The following is a 12,029-nucleotide window of genomic DNA, read 5'->3' on the forward strand; positions in this document are numbered from 1 at the left end:
CCGGGACAGGCGACGGGCGAGGGAGACCCGGGACAGGCGACGGAGACCCGAGACAGGCGATGGGCGAGGGAGACCCAGGACAGGCGAGGGAGACCCGGGACAGGCGACGGGCTAGGGAGACCCGGGACAGGCGACGGGCTAGGGAGACCCGGGACAGGCGACGGGCTAGGGAGACCCGGGACAGGCGACGGGCGAGGGAGACCCGGGACAGGCGACGGGCGAGGGAGACCCGGGACAGGCGACGGAGACCCGAGACAGGCGATGGGCGAGGGAGACCCAGGACAGGCGAGGGAGACCCGGGACAGGCGAGGGAGACCCGGGACAGGCGACGGGCGAGGGAGACCCAGGACAGGCGACGGAGACCCGGGACAGGCGACGGGCGACGGAGACCCGGGACAGGCGACGGGCGAGGGAGATCCGGGACAGGCGACGGGCGAGGGAGACCCGGGACAGGCGACGGGCGAGGGAGACCCGGGACAGGCGACGGAGATCCAGGACAGGCGACGGGCGAGGGAGACCCGGGACAGGCGAGGGAGACCCGGGACAGGCGAGGGAGACCCGGGACAGGCGAGGGAGACCCGGGACAGGCGAGGGAGACCCGGGACAGGCGACGGGCGAGGGAGACCCGGGACCAGCGACGGAGATCCGGGACAGGCGAGGGAGACCCGGAACAGGCGATGGGCGAGGGAGACCCGGGACAGCCGACGGAGATCCGGGAAAGGCGACGGGCGAGGGAGACCTGGGACGGGCGAGGGAGACCTTGGACAGGCGACGGAGATCCGGGACTGGCAACGGGCAAGGGAGATCCGGGACTGGCGACGGGCGAGGGAGATCCGGGACTGGCGACGGGCGAGGGAGACCTGGGACAGGCGACGGAGATCCGGGACTGGCAACGGGCAAGGGAGATCCGGGACTGGCAACGAGCAAGGGAGATCCGGGACTGGCGACGGGCGAGGGAGATCCGGGACTGGCGACGGGCGAGGGAGATCCGGGACTGGCGACGGGCGAGGGAGACCCGGGAAAGGCGATGGGCGAGGGAGACCCGGGAAAGGCGACGGGCGAGGGAGACCCGGGAAAGGCGACGGGCGAGGGAGACCGGGGACAGGCGACGGGCGAGGGAGACCTGGGACAGGCGATGGATGAGGGAGACCGGGGACAGGCGATGGATGAGGGAGACCTGGGACAGGCGATGGATGAGGGAGACCGGGGACAGGCGACGGGCCAGGGAGACCTGAGACAGGTGATGGGTGAGGAAGCATGTGAATTTCTCTTGCAGATAAGCTGAGTTTTCTGTGCAGATTTTCCCCATAGACTTGTATTTCATGCGGAAAAATTGCAGGTAAAATAAGAACATGTTTTCTCTGTGTACATGCATCAAAAACATATGTAATCTGCAAATAAATATGTATCAATAAAGTTTTGTCAAAGCCACAATCCAGGAGGTATAAAAAACAAAGCAGCTTTATATAAAACATGAAATAACAAAAAGAGACACGAACCTCAGAGTCAAAAACAACGTGATAAAAATGCAATGAAAAAACACAAGTAACGGAATTTATATATTAGGTGCAGAAACTGCAGCATCAGAGTCTCATCGTTACTAGTTATCGCTACATAAGGTGCTGTAGACACAAAACGGAAGGAAATTGTAAATCCAGATCTATTTGTAAAGTTGCGTAATTTTAACATTAGATGTTTTAGAGCAAAAGAAAACTGATTCCCGGCACGAACGTTGCAATTAAGCAGCTAATTTCCTTAGTTCCTAATCATAAATGAAACAATGTTTCATTTTTTGTCTGGAAACATTCCACAAGTCCGTTGTTATTGAAGCTGATATGAGACGTGTAATATCCGGGTTATTTTGCCGGAATCCTCGATGGTCGCCGCACGTTTTTCCGCCTTTAATAGTAAATATCGGGTGCAGATCTCGGCCCATGGCTTTGTAACGTTCCTTGTCCTTATCTACACAAGGCAGACACTTCTATCAGACCGAAGCATCGCAGCAGCCAAAGCTTTTATTCTCCTTGACAAGATCCTCTGACCCCGACACGTTTTCCTGCGGAGGGATCAGCGCCGGTCGGATCTATTCCTTAATGTTACAAGAAACTTCCTGTTTCCAATTTCCCCGGTACAAGAACCAATAAACGGGTTTTCCATTATTATGCGAATAAACTTTAATAATAGATTTCAACAACAATGAATTTCACTTTCTCTCTTAGGATCTCTGCTTGCTGTCAATGAATCGCACAGTCTCCTGCACTTTCCTAGGCTGAGGAATACCATCTTGATCTATTTTTGCTCCCCGGTGACAGTTTGCTACATTTGTAATATTTGTAGTCAATATTCTGTAAACTGAACACAGCAGTGGCCAGCAATCTCCACTGACATCTCAGTTTGCAACAATGTATCAGCGGGTTGTGGGTGATTCTGGACTAGTCCCATCTCTGCCTATGGTCTCTGGCCCAGATCTACTAAGTACTGTATGGACTCTGTCATTTCAGAGAGAAAACACACCAGGCTCGGGTTCATATTGCCCATAGGTTATTGCAGCAAGGATCAACTGACAGGTTGCCTTTATGAATTGTGAACAAAAATCTATTTTAGATCTTCATTATTTATAATTAAATGTATATAGAACTGACTGATTCATCATTAAGTTGGGTCCTGCCTTCTCATATAATTGTAGGCTTTCAGCCCGCGAGAGGCATGATATTAGGTTATGATATTAGTTTAGGGTCCCAACAAAGAGATACGCCTTGTCGCTGGCTGTTGGGCTCTCATGAATTGGCCAATTTGTGCGTGAAGTATCTCATTTCATAGTTTCAGTAGCAGTGATGCAGTTCTAAATTCCTATATTCAATGTTTGCATATTATAGCATTTCTGTGTGCAGCTCATCTTTTAGTCTTGCCCCTGTTCACACTTGTCTTCTGTTTGGAGGTCCTGGTCAGTTTTTTAACAGAGAGAAAATGTAGCAAAGTACAGAATGACATGTAAAGCTGAGGTTTTAGTGACAATTATTTAAGGATTGATTAATTTTACATCTGCACTTAACGTTAGTTTCCATTCTATAAGCGACGTATTTAACAATGAGTTAGGGAGAATAGGGTTAATTTGCACAAAATGTTTGTGACTTTTATCACAACTTTACTTATGTGAATAAGCCTCATTATATCAACCCCTGAGGTTCGTGCAACTACCATTTCAGAAGAACTTGGCGCACAATATCTATGTCTGCCTCCACCTCCATACAACTTAATGAGCACCAACTGCCATCTCCTATCTCAATAATGGGAACAATGTATCCACTGAGATCACATTTTACCTGTGAATTGGGAATATTGAGAATGAAAGCTCAATCCAGGAGGAGAAAAAAAAAAAAAAGATTTCTCTAATCAGATAATGACAAAGGTTCATATTTTCATTTTTGTCATGTGAACAATTGATTTAGAAAAAAAAAAAAAATATGATGGTCACTAATGAAGCAGTGTCCCAGCAGATGAGGGTTCACCTGCCCGTATCCGACATGGAGAGTCCAGAATGGAGCACATTAGTATTTCAGGAGGAGTTCGGATCCTTCGTGACACTGATATCTGCACACGCTGCTGTTCTTGGTTCTAGGAATTTGTTTTCTCATTATAAGACAAAGGTTTATGAGCAAAACTTTTGGGGAGAAACACCTCGAGGACAGAAAAGAGGAACTTGTGCAAAAATAAGAAAATAAGGAAAAATATATACATTTATGTAGAATAATGCTAATTAATTTGTATCTAATTCTACCAAAAACTGCTTAAATAACAATTCCATCCATCATTGCAATAAAGGAGCCACACAATGTCCACACAATACTGTCTGACAGACTTAAGAACTGTAATCATATCCTGCGCAAATACCGTCATATAATGTCCAAATAGTAGCGCTATACATTATATACTGGAATATAGTTATACCATACCCAAAAGACAGAGCGCTGCGAAGCCCAGAGTGCCACAATGCTGTCACCATATGGGGATCAAATAATGGCATATACGTTATTCACATCGCTCCCCCATACTGACCCCACAACAGTGTCCAATAACCCCTATAATAGGAATGTAGGTAGTTGAGCATTACTGCAGCCAAAACTTACCCCCACAGCCGCAGAGTACCACGGTAGCCACAAAATATCAAGCAACCACAAAGTACCACTACAGCAGCAAAGTACCCCCGCAGCCGCAGAGTACGACCACAGCCGCAGAGTACCACCACAGCCTCAGAGTACCGCCACAGCCTCAGAGTACCACGGTAGCCACAAAATATCAAGCAACCACAAAGTACCCCCGCAGCCGCAGAGTACGACCACAGCCGCAGAGTACCACCACAGCTAAAAAAGTACCACACAACTACAAAATACCATTGCAGCCAAAAAGTACCACGCAACCACAAAGTACTACCACAGTCGCAGAGTACCACCACAGCTGCAGACTACCACCGCAGCCGCAAAGTACCATCACAGCCGCAAAGTACCATACAACTACAAAGTACCACGCAACCACAAAGTGCCATAACAGCTGCAAAGTACCACCGTAGCCACAAACTACCACTGCAGCCACAAAATACCACTGCAGCCAAAATGTACCACGCAGCCAAAAAGTAGCACCACAGATGCTAAGTACCATCACAGCTAGAAACTACCACTGCAGCCTCAAAGTGCCATCACTGACAGAAAGTACCGCCACAGCCAGAAAGTACCGCCCCAGCCAGAAAGTACCGCCCCAGCCAGAAAGTACCGCTCCAGCCAGAAAGTACCGCCCCAGCCAGAAAGTACCGCCCCAGCCAGAAAGTACCGCCCCAGCCAGAAAGTACCGCCCCAGCCAGAAAGTACCGCCCCAGCCAGAAAGTACCGCCCCAGCCAGAAAGTACCGCCCCAGCCAGAAAGTACCGCCCCAGCCAGAAAGTACCGTCCCAGCCAGAAAGTACCGCTCCAGCCAGAAAGTACCGCCGCAGCCAGAAAGTACCACTGCAGCCAGAAAGTACCGCCCCAGCCAGAAAGTACCGCCCCAGCCAGAAAGTACCGCCCCAGCCAGAAAGTACCGACCCAGCCTGAAAGTACCCTGCTATTCCTAGGCTACACTGCATACATCAGTCAGAGTATTGCTGTAGCATTGCTTGTATTGGGGAATACAGTTAGACCCTCTTGTACTGAGGACCCTGAGTAATTGATTTTTTTGGAGACTACAGCTGATCCTCGTCTATGGCACATGGGAAACAGTCATTTCCTTGTCCGCCCGGATGCCAACCCCAGTATAAAGAAGCTGTGCGTGCGTTACATTTCCATTTCTCTATGGACTCTAATACATATTTAACCCTCCCCACCTGATCTCCTCTGAACTGTATTCTGAGATTTAATGAGATACAGGAAGATGTGTGTGCAAACAAGAAATGCTTCCCCACAGACTTTAATTAAATTCTACCAACCCAACCTTCATCCGGAGTTCATTATATAGTAACACTGTTGTCTCAGCATTGAATCTGATCTGATTAGTGACAGTGGTTAAAATTTTTTTATATATATATATATATATATATATATATATATATATATATATATATATATATATATATATATATATATATATATGATCATTTATACACGGATAATAATAACAACTAATAAAGAACAGAACCTTATCTAGAATAATCTGGCAGCACAATCCCTGATGTCCAGGTAGAGACATCGATACAAGCTCCGCACATGAACAAAGCATTGTATGGGATTCTGTGTTCTCAATGGTCAGGACCAGGACAGTATAATCAAACTACAGCTAAAGATACAATTGCAGGAAGGAGGTGGACACTTTGTACTGGTTTCTATTCAAGTTCTATATTAACTCTTAATATGATGTGTGGAAGCTCTTCTTATGATCACACAGTTTTTGGATAAGATTTTGAAGCAGAATCTGCTTAGAAACCGCAGCAAAAACAGCTTCAAATACTGTTTGATAAATTTAACAGCAAATCTTCAAAATTACAAAACTTATGAACGCATCTTTAGGAGAAACCCCAATGTCTGGAGCAGAGACTGAGACTTCTTTAGCCATTGTCTTGGCTGCTTCCTGCCTGACCCCATGTCCTGTATACTGGTGTATGTAAAAAAAAATAAAATATATATATATATATATATATATATATATTATATATATATATATATATTATGATTTTTAACGTGATATTGTGCCAGGGGACCGGGGAGCAGTGTCCTGAGATTACTCCCTACAGTCTGTCCTGTAGTAGATTGATCATCCCTACTGTGTAAAAGGGCAGAACGAATGAATAAGAGTTCTTGCACTATCTAAAAGGTGCAGGTATGTATGTACATATATATATAATGATATAGTGCACACACACATGGCATTTCTACTAGACTTTGCTTTGCCAGATCTGCATAGATTTTTAGATTTACCCACAATATATCTTCCCAGCCTGTGTCTATACTGCGCATATATATATATATATATATATATATATATATGCACTTTGGGTGAAATGTCTCTCATTCTTTCCTTCTGCCCTTACACAGTACAGATGATCAATCTTCTACAGGACAGACTGTAGGGAGTGATCCCCACTACCCTGCTCCCCAGTCTCCTGGCATCATATCACGTTAGGAATCACTGGGCTGAGGATCTGCTGGCAGGTTTGTGCTCTGTGGAAGGACACTGTTCACACCTTGCGCTGGATGTGAAGCAGAGTGCCGCTTACATACAGCAGCACTAGAGAAGTTGCGTCTTCTCTCGTGGCTCAAGGTTGAGCTGATGGATGAAGAACAATATAAAGCTGAATTCCAGGAGCCCAATATTTCCAGGCAGTCTGTCCTCCATCTTTTTCTGAGGTCAGATCAGATACAGGAGTTGGGTGATTCTTATGAGCAGCGAAGGTGAACAGATAAGATAGGAAGAAGCAAAGCAAAATGAGGAGAAAATAAGGAGAAGATACAAAGTGACAACAAATAGAACGTGGCTGAAATGTAAATAGAACCTGAATGTAACTAAAGTGGCTGCAATGTATCGGGAGCAGAGGCAGTAGTGAGTACACCAGTCCCATTGTCTTGCACATAGTAGTGAGTACACCAGTCCCATTGTCTTGCACATAGTAGTGAGTACACCAGTCCCATTGTCTTGCACATAGTAGTGAGTACACCAGTCCCATTGTCTTGCACATAGTAGTGAGTACACCAGTCTCATTGTCTTGCACATAGTAGTGAGTACACCAGTCCCATTGTCTTGCACATAGTAGTGAGTACACCAGTCCCATTGTCTTGCACATAGTAGTGAGTACACCAGTCCCATTGTCTTGCACATAGTAGTGAGTACACCAGTCCCATTGTCTTGCACATAGTAGTGAGTACACCAGTCCCATTGTCTTGCACATAGTAGTGAGTACACCAGTCTCATTGTCTTGCACATAGTAGTGAGTACACCAGTCCCATTGTCTTGCACATAGTAGTGAGTACACCAGTCCCATTGTCTTGCACATAGTAGTGAGTACACCAGTCCCATTGTCTTGCACATAGTAGTGAGTACACCAGTCCCATTGTCTTGCACATAGTAGTGAGTACACCAGTCCCATTGTCTTGCACATAGTAGTGAGTACACCAGTCCCATTGTCTTGCACATAGTAGTGAGTACACCAGTCTCATTGTCTTGCACATAGTAGTGAGTACACCAGTCCCATTGTCTTGCACATAGTAGTGAGTACACCAGTCCCATTGTCTTGCACATAGTAGTGAGTACACCAGTCACATTGTCTTGCACATACATCAGTGCCTACCTGTCCGCGGACTGCTCCCTGCTCTCCTGGGGGGGGATGGGGACCTCCTGGACCTGGGTGCCCTCTTCTTTCCTCCGCTTTTCTTCCGTACTGTTGGGTTTGGGGATGTCCTCGCTCACTTGCAGATGTTCTATCAGGTTCTGTTGGTGCCAGGACGGGATGGATCGCTGGTGGACCGGGGTTGGACCTGGCACCGGTGCCAGGATGTTGTGGACAGGGCTGCTGTTCTTCTTTAGTCCATTCCTGTCCCGGGAATGGTTTTTGAGCCTATTGTGAACCGGAGTCCCCCTGTGCTCATATCCTTCCTGCTGCAGGCACCCCCCAGATCCTGGAGACCCTTGTGAGGGGTGGCTGAACCACCTCCAGCGCAGCCGGAGGATCTGCTTCACATCAAACTCCTTTTTCCCAGACACTGACATTTTCCTTTTTTGCAAAGAATAAAGCAGGTAGAATGTGTCTGCAGCTTCTCCTCCAGTGTTCAGAGCACGAGCAGCCGAGGAGCCCTGCACTGCTGCATGCTGCTCCAGCCCAGGCTCTGCTAACTGTGGAGGTGGGATTCCACACTGACAGGATGATGAGGTCAGACCTAACAAGTAAATCAGCTTAGCACAGGAAAGCAGCAGCCAGCAACAGCAGTCATCTGCTGGCTCCAGCACACACACAGGCACATGATCTCCAGAGAGCCAGGCTGCAAATGAAGGCAGCACAATGCAGCAGAGGACCAGCCTGGAGCATAGGGCACTGTTCACACCCCCAGCACTAGCCTGGAGCATAGGACACTGTTCACACCCCCAGCACCAGCCTGGAGCAAAGGACACTGTTCACACCCCCAGCACCAGCCTGGAGCAAAGGACACTGTTCACACCCCCAGCACTAGCCTGGAGCATAGGACACTGTTCACACCCCCAGCACCAGCCTGGAGCATAGGGCACTGTTCACACCCCCAGCACTGGCCTGGAGCATAGGACACTGTTCACACCCCCAGCACCAGCCTGGAGCATAGGGCACTGTTCACACCCCCAGCACTAGCCTGGAGCATAGGACACTGTTCACACCCCCAGCACTAGCCTGGAGCATAGGACACTGTTCACACCCCCAGCACTAGCCTGGAGCATAGGACACTGTTCACACCCCCAGCACTAGCCTGGAGCAAAGGACACTGTTCACACCCCCAGCACTGGCCTGGAGCATAGGACACTGTTCACACCCCCAGCACCAGCCTGGAGCATAGGACACTGTTCACACCCCCAGCACCAGCCTGGAGCATAGGACACTGTTCACACCCCCAGCACTGGCCTGGAGCATAGGACACTGTTCACACCCCCAGCACCAGCCTGGAGCATAGGGCACTGTTCACACCCCCAGCACTAGCCTGGAGCATAGGACACTGTTCACACCCCCAGCACCAGCCTGGAGCATAGGACACTGTTCACACCCCCAGCACTAGCCTGGAGCAAAGGACACTGTTCACACCCCCAGCACTGGCCTGGAGCATAGGACACTGTTCACACCCCCAGCACCAGCCTGGAGCATAGGACACTGTTCACACCCCCAGCACCAGCCTGGAGCATAGGACACTGTTCACACCCCCAGCACTAGCCTGGAGCATAGGACACTGTTCACACCCCCAGCACTAGCCTGGAGCATAGGACACTGTTCACACCCCCAGCACTAGCCTGGAGCATAGGACACTGTTCACACCCCCAGCACTAGCCTGGAGCATAGGACACTGTTCACACCCCCAGCACTAGCCTGGAGCATAGGACATTGTTCACACCCCCAGCACTAGCCTGGAGCATAGGACACTGTTCACACCCCCAGCACCAGCCTGGAGCATAGGACACTGTTCACACCCCCAGCACTAGCCTGGAGCATAGGACACTGTTCACACCCCCAGCACCAGCCTGGAGCATAGGACACTGTTCACACCCCCAGCACTAGCCTGGAGCATAAAACACTGTTCACACCCCCAGCACTAGCCTGGAGCATAGGACACTGTTCACACCCCCAGCACCAGCCTGGAGCATAGGACACTGTTCACACCCCCAGCACTAGCCTGGAGCATAGGACACTGTTCACACCCCCAGCACCAGCCTGGAGCATAGGACACTGTTCACACCCCCAGCACTAGCCTGGAGCATAGGACACTGTTCACACCCCCAGCACTAGCCTGGAGCATAGGACACTGTTCACACCCCCAGCACCAGCCTGGAGCATAGGACACTGTTCACACCCCCAGCACTAGCCTGGAGCATAGGACACTGTTCACACCCCCAGCACTAGCCTGGAGCATAGGACATTGTTCACACCCCCAGCACTGGCCTGGAGCATAGGACACTGTTCACACCCCCAGCACTAGCCTGGAGCATAGGACACTGTTCACACCCCCAGCACCAGCCTGGAGCATAGGACACTGTTCACACCCCCAGCACTAGCCTGGAGCATAGGACACTGTTCACACCCCCAGCACCAGCCTGGAGCATAGGACACTGTTCACACCCCCAGCACCGGCCTGGAGCATAGGACACTGTTCACATCCCCAGCACCAGCCTGGAGCATAGGACACTGTTCACACCCCCAGCACTAGCCTGGAGCATAGGACACTGTTCACACCCCCAGCACCAGCCTGGAGCATAGGACACTGTTCACATCCCCAGCACCAGCCTGGAGCATAGGACACTGTTCACACCCCCAGCACTAGCCTGGAGCATAGGACACTGTTCACATCCCCAGCACTAGTGTCGCGGGCGGGGAGGAGGGTGTCAGCACACCGCGCTCACCCCTTCTGCTCGGGTCCGGCAGCTGTTCAGTGGTGGCTCGAGCGGTGGGCCGGATCCCGGGGTTTCTCGAGCGACACTCCTCGCCCGTGAGTGAAAGGGGGGTTTTGTGGTTGGGTGTGGGGATTGTTATAGTTCTTGACGCCACCCACGGTTGTGGTGATTTCACCACCGCTGCTCAATGTGGGGATCCCGGGGATGGTGATGTGGAGCAGCCAGTTGTTGTGTTGCCCCTCCGTGGGTAGGGGTTGGTGATCCCGGGGGCCAGTGGGGTGCAGGGGCGCAGGGGCAGCGCTGTGCCTTGCGGCACTGAGGTACTCACTCAGCCAGTAAACACGACACAGTTCTCGGTAAACAAACGGCTGGTTGGACGGGTCCCTCGGACGGTTCACGGTGCTGCGGTTCCCTGCGGTTAGCGGTGACGGTCTCTTCCCTGCACCTTTGAAATGTCTGTTTGGTAGCGGTGGATTCCCACCGGTTACCCGCTCCCCGACTGCAATCTGTGCCGGAGGAGCTCCACACTTTGCCCGCAGGCGCCGGCCCTGGGAAACTGGTGCCTTGGCGGTGGCGGTGTTTCCCCGTTGTGGTTGGACCTTTGCCGTCAATCAGGCCTTGCTTGTTGGGAGATCTACGTCCCCTTCACTAACGGATTTAGCAATTTACAGCGACTCCAAGCCTTGCTGGGATCCGAGAAGCCCCTGCTCTGGTGCTGACTGCCCTTTGTATACTGCTCCAGACCCCCGGATACACACAGCCTCCGTGGCCCTTCCAGCAACCTCCAGACAGTCCCACTGCAGACCTTCACCACCGTCTGCTGACCTTGCTGGCTCCGTCCGGGCACACAGCCACAGACCAACTTCAGGCTTTCTGTCACTTTCACTGCTGTTTCACTCTAGCTCCCTCCTGAGCTACACTCTGTTCACCTCCTACTCCTTTCTACTCCCTCGCTCAACAACCTGGAACTTCCTGCCTCCAGAGCTGTGATCTCCTTGGTGGGCGGACACCAACCACCTGGCTCCACCCCCTGGTGTGAATCATCAGCCTCTGGAGGAAGGCAACAATGATTTGTGGGTTAGCTGGTGTACCTACAGGGAATGTGGGGTGCGTGTGTGTTATCTGTGTCCCCTGGCTTGCCCAGGGCGACACATTCCCCCTTAGCAAAACGCAGACCGTCCTCGGGCTGCCCGTCCAACACCGGTTTTATTTTCCTTTTTGTTTTCTGAAAATGTAAACGGTATAACATTATAAACGGTAAATTATATACATTTTTAATAACAACTCTTCCCAAGACGGGAGGCACATTTACTTTTAACGTTGCAACGGTGTACGGTCACGGTTTCCGCTCTCTCCCACCCAAGCAACCTGGCCCTGATGCTGCCCCTAAAACCCAGGCAGCACCCCTTGACCCACAGTCCAGCACAAGTTACCCGAGCGGGATCTGTCCT

The 12,029-nt window shown here is 50.6% G+C and overlaps 1 protein-coding gene across 1 annotated transcript in view; it reads right to left on the minus strand.

Annotated features, from left to right (window-relative positions):
• The window catches only part of KLHL4 (kelch like family member 4), a 140,858-nt gene extending 132,403 nt beyond the window's left edge, over window positions 1–8,455 (minus strand). The window contains exon 1 of the mRNA XM_075323068.1: window positions 7,808–8,455. Within this exon, the coding sequence (XP_075179183.1) occupies window positions 7,808–8,226 (419 nt within the window). The 5' untranslated portion in view covers window positions 8,227–8,455. The remainder of the gene's footprint in view (window positions 1–7,807) is intronic.
• Between the last annotated feature and the right edge of the window lie 3,574 nt (window positions 8,456–12,029).

This window comes from Anomaloglossus baeobatrachus, chromosome 9 (assembly GCF_048569485.1).
Source record: "Anomaloglossus baeobatrachus isolate aAnoBae1 chromosome 9, aAnoBae1.hap1, whole genome shotgun sequence".
Lineage (NCBI taxonomy): Eukaryota > Metazoa > Chordata > Amphibia > Anura > Aromobatidae > Anomaloglossus > Anomaloglossus baeobatrachus.